We start from the raw sequence: 18,161 nt of genomic DNA, 5'->3' as shown, positions 1-18,161 counted from the left end.
TAACTATTATAAATATATATGCACCCAACACAGGAGCACCAGCATATGTGAAACAAATACTAACAGAACTAAAGGAGGAAATAGAATGCAATGCATTCATTTTAGGAGACTTCAACACACCAATCACTCCAAAGGACAGATCCACCAGACAGAACATAAGTAAGGACACAGAGGCACTGAAGAGCACACTAGAACAGATGGACCTAATAGACATCTATAGAACTCTACACCCAAAAGCAACAGGATACACATTCTTCTCAAGTGCACATGGAACATTCTCCAGAATAGACCACATACTAGGCCACAAAAAGAGCCTCAGTAAATTCCAAAAGACTGAAATTCTACCAACCAACTTTTCAGACCACAAAGGTATAAAACTAGAAATAAATTGTGCAAAGAAAGCAAAAGGCTCACAAACACATGGAGGCTTAACAACACGCTCCTAAATAATCAATGGATCAATGACCAAATTAAAATGGAGATCCAGCAATATATGGAAATAAATGACAACAACAACACAAAGCCCCAACGTCTGTGGGATGCAGCAAAAGCAGTCTTAAGAGGAAAGTATATAGCAATCCAGGCATATTTAAAGAAGGAAGAACAAACCCAAATGAATAGTCTAACATCACAATTATCAAAATTGGAAAAAGAAGAACAAATGAGGCCTAAAGTGAGCAGAAGGAGGGACATAATAAAGATCAGAGAAGAAATACATAAAATTGAGAAGAGTAAAACAATAGAAAAAAATCAATGAAACCAAGAGCTGGTTCTTTGAGAAAATAAACAAAATAGATAAGCCTCTAGTCAGACTCATTAAGAGAAAAAGAGAATAAACACACATCAACAGAATCAGGAATGAGAAAGGAAACATCACGACAGACCCCACAGAAATACAAAGAATTATTAGAGACTACTATGAAAATCTATATGCTAAGAAGCTGGAAAACCTAGAAGAAATGGACAACTTCCTAGAAAAATACAACCTTCCAAGACTGACCAAGGAAGAAACACAAAATCTATACAAACCAATTATCAGCATAGAAATTGAAGCGGTAATCAAAAAACCACCCAAGAACAAAACCCCCAGGCCAGATGGATTTACCTCGGAATTTTATCAGACATACAGAGAAGATATAATACCCATTCTCCTTAAAGTTTTCCAAAAAATAGAAGAGGAGGGAATACTCCCAAACTCATTCTATGAAGCCAACATCACCCTACTACCAAAACCAGGCAAAGATGCCACCAAAAAAAAAAAATTACAGACCAATATCCCTCATGAATGTAGATGCAAAAATACTCAACAAAATATTAGCAAACCGAATTCAAAAATACATCAAAAGGATCATACACCATGACCAAGTGGGATTCAACCCAGGGATGCAAGGATGGTACAACATTCGAAAATCCATCAACATCATCCACCACACAAACAAAAAGGACAAAAACCACATGATCATCTCCATAGACGCTGCAAAAGCATTCGACAAAATTCAACATCCATTCATGATAAAAACTCTCAGCAAAATGGGTATAGAGGGCAAGTACCTCAACATAATAAAGACCATATATGATAAACCCACAGCCAACATCATACTGAACAGTGAAAAGCTGAAAGCTATTCCTCTGAGATCGGGAACAAGACAGGGATGCCCACTCTCCCCACTGTTATTCAACATAGTACTGGAGGTCCTAGCCACAGCAATTAGACAAAACAAAGAAATACAAGGAATCCAAACTGGTAAAGAAGAAGTTAAACTGTCACTATTTGCAGATGACATGATATTATACATAAAAAACCCTAAAGACTCCACTCCAAGACTACTAGAACTGATATCAGAATACAGCAAAATTGCAGGATACAAAATTAACACACAGAAATCTGGGGCTTTCCTATACACTAACAATGAACTAATAGAAAGAGAAATCAGGAAAACAATTCCATTCACAATTGCATCAAAAAGAATAAAATACTTAGGAATAAACGTTACCAAGGAAGTGAAAGACCTATACCCTGAAAATTATAAGACACACTTAAGAGAAATTAAAGAGGACACTAACAAATGGAAACTCATCCCATGCTCTTGGCTAGGAAGAATTAATATCGTCAAAATGGCCATCCTGCCCAAAGCAATATACAGATTTGATGCAATCCCTATCAAATTACCAACAACATTCTTCTACGAACTAGAATAAATAGTTCAAAAATTCATATGGAAACACCAAGACCTAAAATAAGCAAAGCAATCCTGAGAAGGAAGAATAAAGTGGGGGGGATCTCGCTCCCCAACTTCAAGCTCTACTACAAAGCAACAGTAATCAAGACAATTGGGTACTGGCACAAGAACAGAGCCACAGAACAGTGGAACAGAATAGAGACCCCAGATATTAACCAATTCATAATCAATTAATATAGGATAAAGGAGCCATGGACATACAGTGGGGAAATGACAGTCTCTTCAACAGATGGTGCTGGCAAAACTGGATAGCTACATGTAAGAGAATGAAACTGGATCACTGTCTAACCCCATACAAAAAAGTAAACTAGAAATGGATTAAAAACGTGAATGTAAGTCATGAAACCATAAAACTATTAGAAAAAGATCTCTAGAATTAATAGGCAGAAGATGGCGGCGTGAGTAGAGCAGCGGAAATCTCCTCCCAAAACAACATATATCTATGAAAATATAACAAAGACAACCCTTCCTAGAATAAAGACCAGAGGACACAGGACAATATCCAGACCACATCCGCACCTGAGAGAACCCAGCGCCTCGCGAAGGGGGTAAGATACAAGCCCCGGCCCCGCGGGAGCCGAGCGCCCCTCCCCCCCAGCTCCCGGAGGGAGAAGAGCAGGCAGAGCGGGAGGGAGACGGAGCCCAGGACTGCCGAGAACCCAGCCCCAGCCATCCGGGCCAGAGTGCAGGGCGCTCGATACTAGGAAAACAGGGCAGCAAGAACAGTGAGCAGGCATTGGAGGCTGGGCGACAGAGGGCATAAGAAAAGCGCGCGACCATTTTTTTTTGCTTTTTTGCTGTTTTGTTTTGGCGAGCGCTTTTTGGAAGTCTTAAAGGGATAGGGACCCCAATACTAGGGAAACAGGGCAGAAAGACCAGTGAGCAGAGGCCTGAGGCTGGCACCGCAGAATAAAGAAAAACGAACGACCACCTTTTTTTTTTTTTTTTAATTAAAAACTTTTTTTTTTTTTTTTTAATTAAAACATTTTTTTTTCCTTTTTTTTTGGTGGGAGTTGTTTTGTTTTGGCGGGTGCTTTTTGGAAGTCTTAAAGGGGCAGGGCGGGTCACTTAATCCAGAGGTAGGGAATCCGGGATCTCTGGGCACACTAACCCCTGGGCTGCAGGGAGCAGGGAGGCCCCTTACGGAGATAAATAGCCTCCCAGCCGCTCCTGCTCCAACGCGACTCCACCATTTTGGAGTAGCTGCCAGAGCCAGGCCACGCCCACAGCAACAGCGGAGATTAACTCCATAGCAGCCGGGCAGGAAGCAGAAACCCTGTCTGCGCGCAGCTGCGCAGCACTAGCCACTACAGGCCGCTGTTCTCCCAGGAGAGGAGGGCCACAAACCAACAAGAAAGGAAGTCCTTAAAGCCGTCACTCGTCCCAGTTCTGCAGACTATTCCTATCACCATGAAAAGGCAAAGCTACAGGCAGACAAAGATCACAGAGACAACACCAGAGAAGGAGACAGACCTAACCAGTCTCCCTGAAAAAGAATTCAAAATAAGAATCATAAACATGCTGACAGAGATGCAGAGAAATACGCAAGAGAAATGGGATGAAGTCCGGAAGGAGATCACAGATGCCAGAAAGGAGATCGCAGAAATGAAACAAACTCTGGAAGGGTTTATAAGCAGAATGGATAGAATGCAAGAGGCCATTGATGGAATTGAAATCAGAGAACAGGAACGCATAGAAGCTGACATAGAGAGAGACAAAAGGATCTCCAGGAATGAAACAATGTTAAGAGAACTGTGTGACCAATCCAAAAGGAACAATATCCGTATTATAGGGGTCCCAGAAGAAGAAGAGAGAGGAAAAGAGATGGAAAGTATCTTAGAAGAAATAATTGCTGAAAACTTCCCCACACTGGAGGAGGAAGTAATCGAACAGACCACGGAAATACACAGAACTCCCAACAGAAAGGATCCAAGAAGGGCAACACCAAGACACATAATAATTAAAACGGCAAAGATCAAGGACAAGGAAAGAGTGTTAAAGGCAGCTAGAGAGAAAAAGGTCACCTATAAAGGGAAACCCATCAGGCTAACGTCAGATTTCTCAACAGAAACCCTACAGGCCAGAAGAGAATGGCATGATATATTTAATACAATGAAACAGAAGGGCCTTGAACCAAGGATACTGTATCCAGCACGACTATCATTCAAATATGACGGTGGGATTAAACAATTCCCAGACAAACAAAAGCTGAGGGAATTTGCTTTTCACAAACCACCTCTACAGAACATCCTACAGGGACTGCTCTAGATGGGAGCACTCCTAGAAAGAGCACAGCACAAAACACCCAACATATGAAGAATCGAGGAGGAGGAACAAGAAGGGAGAGAAGAAAAGAATCTCCAGATAGTGTATATAACAGCTCAATAAGCGAGCTAAGTTAGGCAGTAAGATACTAAAGAGGCTAACCTTGAACCTTTGGTAACCACGAATTTAAAGCCTGCAATGGCAATAAGTACATATCTTTCAATAGTCACCCTAAATGTTAATGGGTTGAATGCACCAATCAAAAGACACAGAGTAACAGAATGGATAAAAAAGCAAGACCCATCTATATGCTGCTTACAAGAAACTCACCTCAAACCCAAAGACATGTACAGACTAAAAGTCAAGGGATGGAAAAACATATTTCAAGCAAACAACAGTGAGAAGAAAGCAGGGGTTGCAGTACTAATATCAGACAAAATAGACTTCAAAACAAAGAAAGTAACAAGAGATAAAGAAGGACACTACATAATGATAAAGGGCTCAGTCAAACAAGAGGATATAACCATTCTAAAAATATATGCACCCAACACAGGAGCACCAGCATATGTGAAACAAATACTAACAGAACTAAAGGGGGATATAGACTGCAATGCATTCATTCTAGGAGACTTCAACACACCACTCACCCCAAAGGATAGATCCACTGGGCAGAAAATAAGTAGGGACACGGAAGCACTGAACAACACACTAGAGCAGATGGACCTAATAGACATCTATAGAACTCTACATCCAAAAGCAGCGGGATATACATTCTTCTCAAGTGCACATGGAACATTCTCCAGAATAGACCACATACTAGGCCACAAAAAGAGCCTCAGAAAATTCCAAAAGATTGAAATCCTACCAACCAACTTTTCAGACCACAAAGGCATAAAACTAGAAATAAACTGTACAAAGAAAGCAAAGAGGCTCACAAACACATGGAGGCTTAACAACACGCTCCTAAATAATCAATGGATCAATGACCAAATCAAAATGGAGATCCAGCAATATATGGAAACAAATGACAACAACAACACTAAGCCCCAACTTCTGTGGGACACAGCAAAAGCAGTCTTAAGAGGAAAGTATATAGCAATCCAAGCATATTTAAAAAAGGAAGAGCAATCCCAAATGAATGGTCTAATGTCACAATTATCGAAATTGGAAAAAGAAGAACAGATGAGGCCTAAGGTCAGCAGAAGGAGGGACATAATAAAGATCAGAGAAGAAATAAATAAAATTGAGAAGAATAAAACAATAGCAAAAATCAATGAAACCAAGAGCTGGTTCTTCGAGAAAATAAACAAAATAGATGAGCCTCTAGCCAGACTTATTAAGAAGAAAAGAGAGTCAACACAAATCAACAGTATCAGAAACGAGAAAGGAAAAATCACGATGGACCTCACGGAAATGCAAAGAATTATTGGAGAATACTATGAAAACCTATATGCTAACAAGCTGGGAAACCTAGGAGAAATGGACAACTTCCTAGAAAAATATAACCTTCCAAGATTGACCCAGGAAGAAACAGAAAATCTAAACAGACCAATTACCAGCAACGAAATTGAAGCGGTAATAAAAAAACTACCAAAGAACAAAACCCCCGGGCCAGATGGATTTACCTCGGAATTTTATCAGACATACAGGGAAGACATAATACCCATTCTCCTTAAAGTTTTCCAAAAAATAGAGGAGGAGGGGATACTCCCAAACTCATTCTATGAAGCTAACATCACCCAAACCAGGCAAAGACCCCACCAAAAAAGAAAACTACAGACCAATATCCCTGATGAACGTAGCTGCAAAAATACTCAACAAAATATTAGCAAACCGAATTCAAAAATACATCAAAAGGATCATACACCATGACCAAGTGGGATTCATCCCAGGGATGCAAGGATGGTACAACATTCGAAAGTCCATCAACATCATCCACCACATCAACAAAAAGAAAGACAAAAACCACATGATCATCTCCATAGATGCTGAAAAAGCATTTGACAAAGTTCAACATCCATTCATGGTAAAAACTCTCAGCAAAATGGGAATAGAGGGCAAGTACCTCAACATAATAAAGGCCATCTATGATAAACCCACAGCCAACATTATATTGAACAGTGAGAAGCTGAAAGCATTTCCACTGAGATCGGGAACTAGACAGGGATGCCCACTCTCTCCACTGTTATTTAACATAGTACTGGAGGTCCTAGCCACAGCAATCAGACAAAATAAAGAAATACAAGGAATCCAGATTGGTAAAGAAGAAGTTAAACTGTCACTATTTGCAGATGACATGATACTGTACATAAAAAACCCTAAAGACTCCACCCCAAAACTACTAGAACTGATATCGGAATACAGCAAAGTTGCAGGATACAAAATCAACACACAGAAATCTGTGGCTTTCCTATATACTAACAATGAACCAACAGAAAGAGAAATCAGGAAAACAACTCCATTCACAATTGCATCCAAAAAAATAAAATACCTAGGAATAAACCTAACCAAAGAAGTGAAAGACTTATACTCTGAAAACTACAAGTCACTCTTAAGAGAAATTAAAGGGGACACTAACAGATGGAAACTCATCCCATGCTCGTGGCTAGGAAGAACTAATATCGTCAAAATGGCCATCCTGCCCAAAGCAATATACAGATTTGATGCAATCCCTATGAAACTACCAGCAACATTCTTCAATGAACTGGAACAAATAATTCAAAAATTCATATGGAAACACAAAAGACCCCGAATAGCCAAAGCAATCCTGAGAAAGAAGAATAAAGTAGGGGGGATCTCACTCCCCAACTTCAAGCTCTACTATAAAGCCATAGTAATCAAGACAATTTGGTACTGGCACAAGAGCAGAGCCACAGACCAATGGAACAGACTAGAGAATCCAGACATTAACCCAGACATATATGGTCAATTAATATTTGATAAAGGAGCCATGGACATACAATGGCGAAATGACAGTCTCTTCAACAGGTGGTGCTGGCAAAACTGGACAGCTACATGTAGGAGAATGAAACTGGACCATTGTCTAACCCCATATACAAAAGTAAACTCAAAATGGATCAAAGACCTGAATGTAAGCCATGAAACCATTAAACTCTTGGAAGAAAACATAGGCGAAAACCTCTTAGACATAAACATGAGTGACCTCTTCTTGAACATATCTCCCCGGGCAAGGAAAACAACAGCAAAAATGAGTAAGTGGGACTATATTAAGCTGAAAAGCTTCTGTACAGCAAAAGACACCATCAATAGAACAAGAAGGATCCCTACGGTATGGGAGAATATACTTGAAAATGACACATCCGATAAAGGCTTGACATCCAGAATATATAAGGAGCTCACACGCCTCAACAAACAAAAAACAAATAACCCAATTAAAAAATGGGCACAGGAACTGAACAGACAGTTCTCCAAAAAAGAAATACAGATGGCCAACAGACACATGAAAAGATGCTCCACATCGCTAATTATCAGAGAAATGCAAATTAAAACTACAATGAGGTATCACCTCACACCAGTAAGGATGGCTGCCATCCAAAAGACAAACAACAACAAATGTTGGCGAGGCTGTGGAGAAAGGGGAACCCTCCTACACTGCTGGTGGGAATGTAAGTTAGTTCAACCATTGTGGAAAGCAGTATGGAGGTACATCAAAATGCTCAAAACAGACTTACCATTTGACCCAGGAATTGCACTCCTAGGAATTTACCCTAAGAACGCAGCAATCAAGTTTGAGAAAGACAGATGCACCCCTATGTTTATTGCAGCACTATTTACAATAGCCAAGAATTGGAAGCAACCTAAATGTCCATCAATAGATGAATGGATAAAGAAGATGTGGTACATATACACAATGGAATACTACTCAGCCATAAGAAAAGGGCAAATCCAATCATTTGCAGCAACATGGATGGAGCTGGAGGGTATTATGCTCAGTGAAACAAGCCAAGCGGAGAAAGAGAAATACCAAATGATTTCACTTATCTGTGGAATATAAGAACAAAGGAAAAACTGAAGGAACAAAACAGCAGCAGAATCACAGAACTCAAGAATGGACTAACAGGTACCAAAGGGAAAGGGACTGGGGAGGATGGGTGGGTAGGGAGGGATAAGGGGGGGAGAAGTAGGGTTGTATTAAGATTAACATGCATGGGGGGGTAGGAGAAAAGGGAGGGCTGTATAACACAGAGAAGGCAAGTAGTGATTCTACAACATTTAGCTATGCTGATGGACAGTGACTGTAAAGGGTTTATAGGGGAGACCTGGTATAGGGGAGAGCCTAGTAAACATAATATTCGTCATGTAAGTGTAGATTAGTGATACCAAAAACAAAGCAAAAAAAAAAAAGGGCAGTTCCTGTGTGGTAACCTCCAACGAGTTCTACACAAGGGTATAAAGGGCATATAAAAGTGTAGGCAAAGGGTCTGTTTGTGTTTATACAGAGGATCAAAGCCTAATTGGGCTACCCCGAAAATGAACTAAGATACGATATGAAAAAGAACTTCCAACATCTGCACTCTCTGGAAGACTCATGCCAGAAGATGATCATCAAAAAACCCCAACAAAGATCCACGCACTGCTACAGCTGTAGATGCACTCATCCCACCAGTTCCTGGACTTGCCAAGGGAATGAGGAAGGAGATATCTAAGCTGGCCTGTGCATACAGTAAAACAACAAATTTGACTGGATCTATACTGTTGGAACTCAACCAAGAATTTGGAGAAGTGCAAATTGTAGCGCTGCAAACTCTTACAACTACAGACTATTTACTGTTAAAAGAACATATGGCATGTGAACAGTCCCCAGGAATGGGTTGTTTTAATTTGTCTGATTTCTCTCAGACTGTTCAAGTTCAGTTGGACAATATCCACCATATCATAGATAAGTTTTCACAAATGCCTAAGGTGCCTTAATGGTTTTCTTGGTTTCACTGGAGATGGCTGGTAATTACAGATATGCTTTGGTTATGTAACTATACTCCTATTATGTTAATGTGTGTGCGCAATTTAAGTAGTAGCTTAAAACCTATATATGCTGAAGTTACTCTACAAGAAGATATGTCAAAGAAATAATCAATCTTCCCATGTTTTCTTCCGCCTGCTACTTCTATAGCTTTTCTTCTTCCTTCCTAATTACAACCCTTAAATAGAATTCGTGCCTCATATCAAATTTACCGAGTATCATAACTCCTCCAAGTGGTAAAGATACCTCAAGACAAATGCTGGGCATAGAAGCCACAGGGCATAAATATGCAAAGAAGTAAAAAGCTAACCTTTTCAAACAATAAGGCTTCCCTCTCACTTACCAACTTCACATTCCCCTGTATGGCCCCGGAAGATGACTGGTTAGCCAGAGACGGGTAAGATTCCTCAACGGAGGAACAACCTAAGACAGGCACAGTCGCAGGGGGGCCATCAGGTGAGAAATTGGGGATCAACAGAGGTGAGGCTTAGAACCTCACCCCCCCTGTTCTGAGAGAAATCTTCTGCATACGTGGATGTTTTATTGCCCTTGTCTAGCTTGGATTAACACATAGTCTACAGGCACACACCTGATCATCTACATTTGCTCTCTTACAACACTAAACTATGTTTTCTACCTTTATCTTGTATCTACCTACCACTTCAGCATTTTATTAAAAATAATAATAATAAAGAGAGAAATGTGGTATCCACATATAAATCAAGTATAAAAACCAAATGAGTATTCATATTTGAACTGACTGTTTAGAGTTCATAATGCATGAGCAAAACCGAAAGTTTCTGTGATGACTGCTCTTGTACTGTTCACTATGTAACTTATTCATTATGTAAGAATTTGTTCTACATGTAAGAACTTGTTTGTTATGCCTCAGAAGATTGGAGACTGACGAAAATTAGGCTTGGGGTGGATTAATGATTGTGCACTGAGCACTGACTCCCCTATACAGAATTTTATTGTCGTTAACAACCATTTGATCAATAAATATGAGAGATACCCTCACAAAAAAAAAAAAAAAAAAAGGACAGACTTCCAATGGTAAAATAAATAAGTAACCGGGATGTAATGTATAGCATAAGGAATATAGTCAAGATATTGTAACAGCTTGGTAGGGTGATAGCTGGAACCTAGAATTATGTATATAAATGTTCTACCACTGTGTTGTACACTTGAAACTAATGTAATGTAATACTGTGCGTCAACTACCCTTCAATAAAAAATAATTATTAAAAAAAAAAAAAAAACTATTAGAAAAAAACATATGCAAAAATCTCTTGGATGTGAACATTAGCGACTTCTTTATGAATATATCTCCCCAGGCAAGGAAAACAAAAGCAAAAATGAACAAGTGGGACTATATTAAGCTGAAAAGCTTCTGTACAGCAAAGGACACCATCAATAGAACAAAAAGGTACCCTACAGTATGGGAGAATATATTCATAAATGACAGATCTGATAAAGGGTTGACATCCAAAATATATAAAGAGCTCATGCACCTCAACAAACAAAAAGCAAATAATCCAATTAAAAAATGGGTAGAGGAGCTGAACAGACACTTCTCCAAAGAAGAAATTCAGATGGCCAACAGACACATGAAAAGATGTTCCACATTGCTTGTCATCAGAGAAATGCAAATTAAAACCACAATGAGATATCACTTCACACCAGTAAGGATTGCCACCATCCAAAAGACAAACAACAACAAACGTTGGCAAGGTTGCAGAGAAAGGGGAACCCTCCTACACTGCTGGTGGGAATGTAAATTAGTTCAACCATTGTGGAAAGCAGTATGGAGGTTCCTCAGAAAGCTCTAAATAGAAATACCATTTGACCCAGGAATTCCACTTCTAGGAATTTACCCTAAGAATACAGCAGCCCAGTTTGAAAAAGACAGATGCACCCCTATGTTTATCACAGCACTATTTACAATAGCCAAGAAATGGAAGCAACCTAAGTGTCCATCAACAGATGAATGGATAAAGAAGATGTGGTAAATATACACAATGGAATATTATTCAGCCATAAAAGAAAAGAAATCCTACCATTTGCAACAACATGGATGGAGCTAGAGGGTATTATGCTCACTGAAATAAGCCAGGCAGAGAAAGACGAGTACCAAATGATTTCATTCATATGTGGAGTATAAGAACAAAGAAAAACTGAAGGAACAAAACAGCAGCAGAATCACAGAACCCAAGAATGTACTACAGGTTCCAAAGGGAAAGGGACGGAGCAGGAGGGGTGGGAAGGGAGGGATAAGGGCAGGGAAAAAGAAAGGGGCCTTATGATTAGCATGTATAATTTGGGAGGGGACATAGGGAGGGATGTGCAACACAGAGAAGACAAGTAGTGAGTCTACAGCATCTTACTACGCTGATGGACAGTGACTGTAATGGGTTTGTGGGGTGGGACTTGGTGAAGGGGGTAGTCTAGTAACCGTAATGTTCTTCATGTAATTGTAGATTAATGATAATAAAATGAATTTTAAAAAAAGTTAGAGTATGTAAAAAAAAAAAACTAATTAGCTATGTTCTAAACTAACAAATTACTCTTTCTGTTTAAAACAGAAAAACCCATTGCTTTTAAAAGTGCTATATGTAAAATTGTTATATGTTATTCAATGTTACATATAAAATTAAATGCAACTGTTTCATAAAGTTAACAATTTGACCTCTTACATAAATTTTTTACTTTATCATGATTTCAAAAAGTCTCTGAAAGGGTAAATAGTATTCAACTTGCAGGAATTACCTATCTTACTAATACTATTAGTCACTTTTTCCTAATCACGCTTTTCATGTTCCCTTATTTTAGATATTCTTGGATGATGAACCATCTTACAGCACAGCAGATAATACAATAAATGCAAACATTATAATACATTTTCCATTTCACAGACCTTACTTAACCGTGTCTGTAGTACCAAGAGTTTGTTGCATTCTTCTGTAACTTTGTTGAGAAGAGTTTGCATATTTTCTTGAAACTCTAGATGATAAACAAGCGTTACAATAATTCCACTCTATAGTAAAGGTCTGATTTCAGTAAGTATTAATCTATTCATAAGTTTAGATTGTCTGCTAGAAGTAAACTTTGTATATTTAAATTACCAAAAATTAAAATCTCATTAATGTGTAACACCTGCTAAAATGATAACTGACAATTTCATATTAAAATATTTTAATTTCTTTTGGTATTACTTAATTTGTCCACATTTTGTTCATTATTCATACAAATGGACTGGGGTACAAAACATTTTATCTATGAAAGACCACTACTAAATTGTATTTGCAATCTGTAAAAATAAACTAGTACAGAATTCCTGTCAAGAAAGATAATTGTATGTCTTCTTATTCTTTTTAAAAAATAAACCATAAGGTTATTCAATAAATACAACTTTCAAAGGTTTGAATCTATGGTATAAAATTAAGAATTATAATGAGGAAAAAGATGGGAGGAAAGGAATAGAGAATAAAGAGACAAGGAAACCTGTGGACAGCTTTGGTTCTCTGTATTACAACTATTGCTTTATAAATATGTATATTAAATATAAGATTTCATGAATCTGAAAAGAAGATACTAAGATGACAAACTCAAACTGGCTAAGTGATTAAATCATGATTAAAGGTTAAAGTTTATCATCAGTTGAATAAAGAAAATAAAATATGCTGTTCAATAATGTATAAGCTTTTATTACCTTGAACTTCATATCTACAATCTTGAAGTTCTTGATTTTCAGAAGTGTGAACACCACAACATTCTCTCTCTTCTCCATTTACTTCACAATTTAAAGCAGAAGTGGTATGTTCACCAAGGACATTGTAAGAAGACTGTTAACAAAAAAATTAGGTATTCTATGGAATCAGAATTTTGAATTCTGCCCCTTAAGATCATTAAATATTATTTTCCTTATGCAAAAAAGAGTCAAAATGGCACAGAAAAATCAGTAAGAAAATGCTCTTCCATACACCAAATCAATCTGCAAAAGAAATAATCAAGTCTATATCTATCTATCTATTAGACATGAAATTCTCATGTCAGGAAAATACTGCTAATCTTCATTGTGCAAAACCATAACTTTTTATGCTTCTTTCTAATAATGAATATATCTTGTAATTTAATCTACTATTTTCCATCTTAGATCCTATTCTAATGTTAATCTACCATTTTCTAGTTTATATCCTCTTTTTATGTTATCTCTGTAATGTCAACTACCCTTGAAAAAACACCAGAGGACGAGAATGGAAGTTCAAAAATGATGACTAGAAAACAGTCTATAAATTCTATAGAAATTATAACATATGAAGTAGGAGATTACATTCACACTCTTTCCTACAACATGGGAATAATACACACATACACAAATTTAAAATATTTGACACATTATTCTGATTTTTCTCCTGAGCAACAGACAATTCTATCACTTAAAACAACACATGCCCCATAGTCATTTGATAAGCTCTCTTGTAAGTTTCACCTTTGACTCTCACACAACTGGAAATAACAATCAGTAACTTTTAGACTTAAAAACCAAATTGTTTATTGCTATTTCTTGAGATTTCCTTAAAAGTTAAACTATACTGTCAATTAACAGTTGAGTTTATTTAATTTTCAGCACAATCCCTAGGATGAAATTTTATTTGACCAAATTTGGTAGAAACCTGAATATCACCCAATTTAAGATGAAGACTTAGAAAGATAGAGTAATTAGTCCACAGCAGTATCAATGATTTGTGACAAAACCAGGTTTTACAACAAACTCACTAAAGGATACTACCACTACAACAAGCTGATTCATATTTCAACTTGAGATTAGAGGGTCACATAAAGACATTAATGGAAGAAAAGAAAACCACAAAGTCAGTTTATAAATGAACTATTGTGACAGGGACTTTCTTTCCATATTTACTGACTTTCAAAAATAGATATGAAACAACAGTGCCTGAACCCTTCTGTGAAGGCAGAGGCTGGCAATCAGCTGAAAGACCTTCAGAGTGGTTATTTCTAACTTTTTGGGTTTTTTTACAATATTGTTTTTCAAATTATTTTATAGGTAATTAGAATCAGTAAGGCAGCTTTACCTGTCTCAATTAATACCACCCTCTTTCTTCAATTTATAAATATCCAGCGAGGATGAATATCAGGGGCAAGCCTAGGCATATACTTTAATTATTTGAACTATTTCAAATATGCAGAGAAAATGGTTTCTCTATTACCTGGCTTTAACAAATACTAATATTTTGTCATGTTATCTCCATTTTTTTAACAAAATTAAACATTACATATAGATTTGAAGCTTTTTGGGCTAAAATTCCTAATAGGAGTATATTACTTTGAGAGGTAGATTGCCAAAACGTGTCATTGAAGACTGGCACATCCCACAACGTAGGCATTTACTTCTAGATAGGTAAACATATATGCACAACCAGATGTATATTGCAAGAGTGTCTATATTAAGTTAAAAATTGGAAACAATTTAATTTCCACTACAGACAAATGAACAAATTGTGTCATAGCCATACAATGGAACAACCAATTACAGTGTTTGGTATCTATATTAGTATCTATAGACCGCAAAAGAAAAAAATATAAAAACATGCATCTTAGAGTAATCACCTCTGGGCAGAAAGGTAAATGAAATGGGTAAGCACTACTGTAAGAGCTCCTATTTCACTCCATTGTCACAAATATAATTATGCTTGCTATAATTAGTTCTCAGTTTTTGGCAATCCAAACTGTGAAAACTTACTATGTGCAAGCTCCCCAGATAAGCACCAAGGTAGGCAGGGGCAGGAAACAGACCTGTCTGAGGCTCTACTGGTCCACTCTATAGGTCTGCTCTTTTTATTAGGTGTATCTTTTGTCTGCTCTACTGCTAAGACAATTTACCTGAATTTCTTGTGTTTCAAACTGATTGTCAGGAAAAATTTTAATGCTCATTTTAAACTTAAAAAATAGAAAATGTTTCTAACTGCAGTTCTGAAGTAAGACAGGGGGGAAAATGAAATTGCATGATTCCACTTATCTGATCAGTAGTAACTTAAAATTCAGCACTTCTTGTCTAAAATTAAGTTTTAACTATCATCTTACCTGTGTAAAGTAAGAACATTCTTCAGACACTGCTTTGCGAAGTCTTCCAATGAGCATTTGTAAAGGCTTCATCTCATCACCTAATGGAATTGATATTACATTAAGACATTCAATTTAAATACTTAAGTAGTATTATCATATTAAACATATGTCAACTGGAAGCTTCCCTGCAGTAAGATGAGTTTAAAATTTTTTTATTTCTTTCAAAGTTCTTTTTCACTGTTTAATGTTAACTGTCTCAGATAATTCATAGGATTTTCAATTTATACCCTACAAAACTGTATGAAGCTGTGATTTACAACTTTTACAAACCAATACAAGAAACACATCATATATCATAACCTATTATATACATCCGTGTAAAACTGAAACAAGAATTTTACAAATCAGCAGTTATTCTTTCTACACACTATGCACTCCTATGTTTTCTGTTCTACTCTGTTTTTCATTAATTAAAAAAATATGCTGGACATTACTCACTAAACTGACTTCATCATTCATTAATAGACCCATTAATTAATTAATTTAATTAACTTGTAGTTTGAAAAACACTGGACAGATTCTATCTGAAGAGGATACCAATTAAAACAATACATATTTAAAATCTTACTACACTGAAACTCAAAGCACAATTGAAGTGAAAAAGGATGGTGTTCTTATTTGAGCCACTCTTTAAATTCAACTCTGTTCAACAGAGCAATTGCATGGGACAAACTTATGAACCACCTCATTCCCAAAGGCAGATCTTTCACGAGTGGAGGCCTAGACATGCCTTAAACAGAGGAAGTCTAATTAATTGAGCGATTAAATAATTACTATAGATGAAAGTGCAACTCATCTTCCACTTTTCAGTTTCTTAAAAGTTGTTGCCTCCCACAGTGCCATCTTAGTCTTTCGCTCACTCTACAGTCTCCTAGGACATCTCATTCATGTTGCTGGTCTTAAATGATCTTTTGACTTCCACACTGGGTCTGGAGCCTCGCCCTCTCTCTTGCATTACAGATTGCTATTTTCAACTGTCTTACTGGACATCTCTTTTTCAAAGTCCATAAGTATTTTTAACTCAGTATGTTCCAAACTGAGCATTATTTTCCCCATAAACCTTCTCCTCATCCTCTTCATGACTGGAAGCACCCTCAATCCACTGACCAAAGCTAGAAACTTAAGGATCATTCTCAATTTCTCCCCCTTTTACTGCTTTCTACCCTCAAAGACATTTTGGTTCAACATTTTACTGTTAACAGAACTACCCCAAAGGTGTTTAACTTGTCTTCCCATCAGTAATCATCTCCCCAAATTTGCCCCATGGTATCATCAAATAAAAATCTGCCCCATAGTGTCATCAAAATAAAAATCTTAACTATTAGCCCACAGTAGGTCTTATCCTGCAGAAGCTCTTGTAAAATTTAAACATGCTTCAGTTACAAAGCTTTCCCTGACCAAGCTCCTGCCAGTCTTTCTGTCTTTATTCCCCACTACCTTTACACACACCCTTAAATTTGCAATTCTCCAAAATAGATGCAGTCTCTCACACTTCCATATTTAGGGGTCACTGAGACTCTAACCTCCCTACTCCTGCCTGCCACCTCACCTTACTCATCCTCCCAGGAAATAATGACTTTTCTCCTCTCTCCTGCCATTCTTCCTATTCATTTTTCTATTATAGAAACTGTCCTATTGTTTGCTAAGGATTTATTTTATATTGCTTTTCCACTGGATTGTGACTTCCTAGGAAAAAGAGATTCAATGATTTAGATTTCTCAGGCACTTAAATGAACGTCCAATAATTATATGAACAAATGAATCCAGGACTGACATATACAGTCACCTTCCTCTATGCGTTCTAATAAGACAGGACAGAATTTTGGAATGGTGGGCTCTAAGTGGTACTTAACTTGCTTCATAGTTATTTTGTTAGAAACCATTTACCTGCTTCTTGTGCTTTTATATTCTGCAGCTCTAGCTGGTGTATTTTCTGAAGTTCCTTGATCTTTTCCTCATGAGCAGAAATAAGCTCCTCTTTAAGACTGCAAAGAGCTTTGTCTTTTTCATTTTCCATATATTCACGAACCTGATCCACATGAGTTGAATAAACCAAAGAGAGGCATATACGTTGAGCTTCCAACTGTAGCCTTAAATCATGCTTGGAGTGAATGTATGTACACATTAGAAAATTTTTAAATGACAAATTAAATCACGTAATTTCTATTTTTTGTATACATTGACTATAAGGGGGAAAATACATGCAATTATAGTATAAAACTTCATATAAAAGAAGTGAAGTCTAATTTTTTTCTCATTCCTTCTGTTGCATTGACCTTTTCTTTATGGTAAAATTTTTTTATTAGCTATAGCTAGTATGGTCTCATCTTTCATTTTTGTTTAAAATAATATTTTAAATAAAGAGAAATGCAAAGAATAATGTAATAAACACATAAGTACTCATACCCCAAATTAACAAATAAAAAATAAAAATATTTTTCCTTTTTTTCATTTCTCTCCTTACATACTTCTTGGTTTACCAAAAATATCAATAAAATTAATCCACTGTGTTCCCATTCCTTCTTTCC

The 18,161-nt window shown here is 37.0% G+C and overlaps 1 protein-coding gene across 18 annotated transcripts in view; it reads right to left on the bottom strand.

Moving 5' to 3' along the window:
- AKAP9 (A-kinase anchoring protein 9) overlaps positions 1-18,161 on the bottom strand; it is a 186,593-nt gene that overhangs the window by 116,629 nt on the left and 51,803 nt on the right. For 13 of the 18 annotated variants that reach the window (XM_057504510.1, XM_057504507.1, XM_057504493.1 and 10 more), the window contains 4 exons: positions 17,521-17,734; positions 15,592-15,680; positions 13,199-13,331; positions 12,404-12,489 (listed from right to left, as the gene is read on the bottom strand). In XM_057504510.1, the coding sequence (XP_057360493.1) occupies positions 12,404-12,489; positions 13,199-13,331; positions 15,592-15,680; positions 17,521-17,734 (522 nt within the window). The remainder of the gene's footprint in view (positions 1-12,403; positions 12,490-13,198; positions 13,332-15,591; positions 15,681-17,520; positions 17,735-18,161) is intronic. The other 5 variants (XM_057504495.1, XM_057504505.1, XM_057504503.1 and 2 more) reach the window with 2 other exon arrangements.

Source organism: Manis pentadactyla, chromosome 7 (assembly GCF_030020395.1).
Source record: "Manis pentadactyla isolate mManPen7 chromosome 7, mManPen7.hap1, whole genome shotgun sequence".
Classification (NCBI taxonomy): domain Eukaryota; kingdom Metazoa; phylum Chordata; class Mammalia; order Pholidota; family Manidae; genus Manis; species Manis pentadactyla.
The sequence above is the reverse complement of the archived record's forward strand: the minus strand, read 5'-3'. Positions and strand labels throughout refer to the sequence as shown.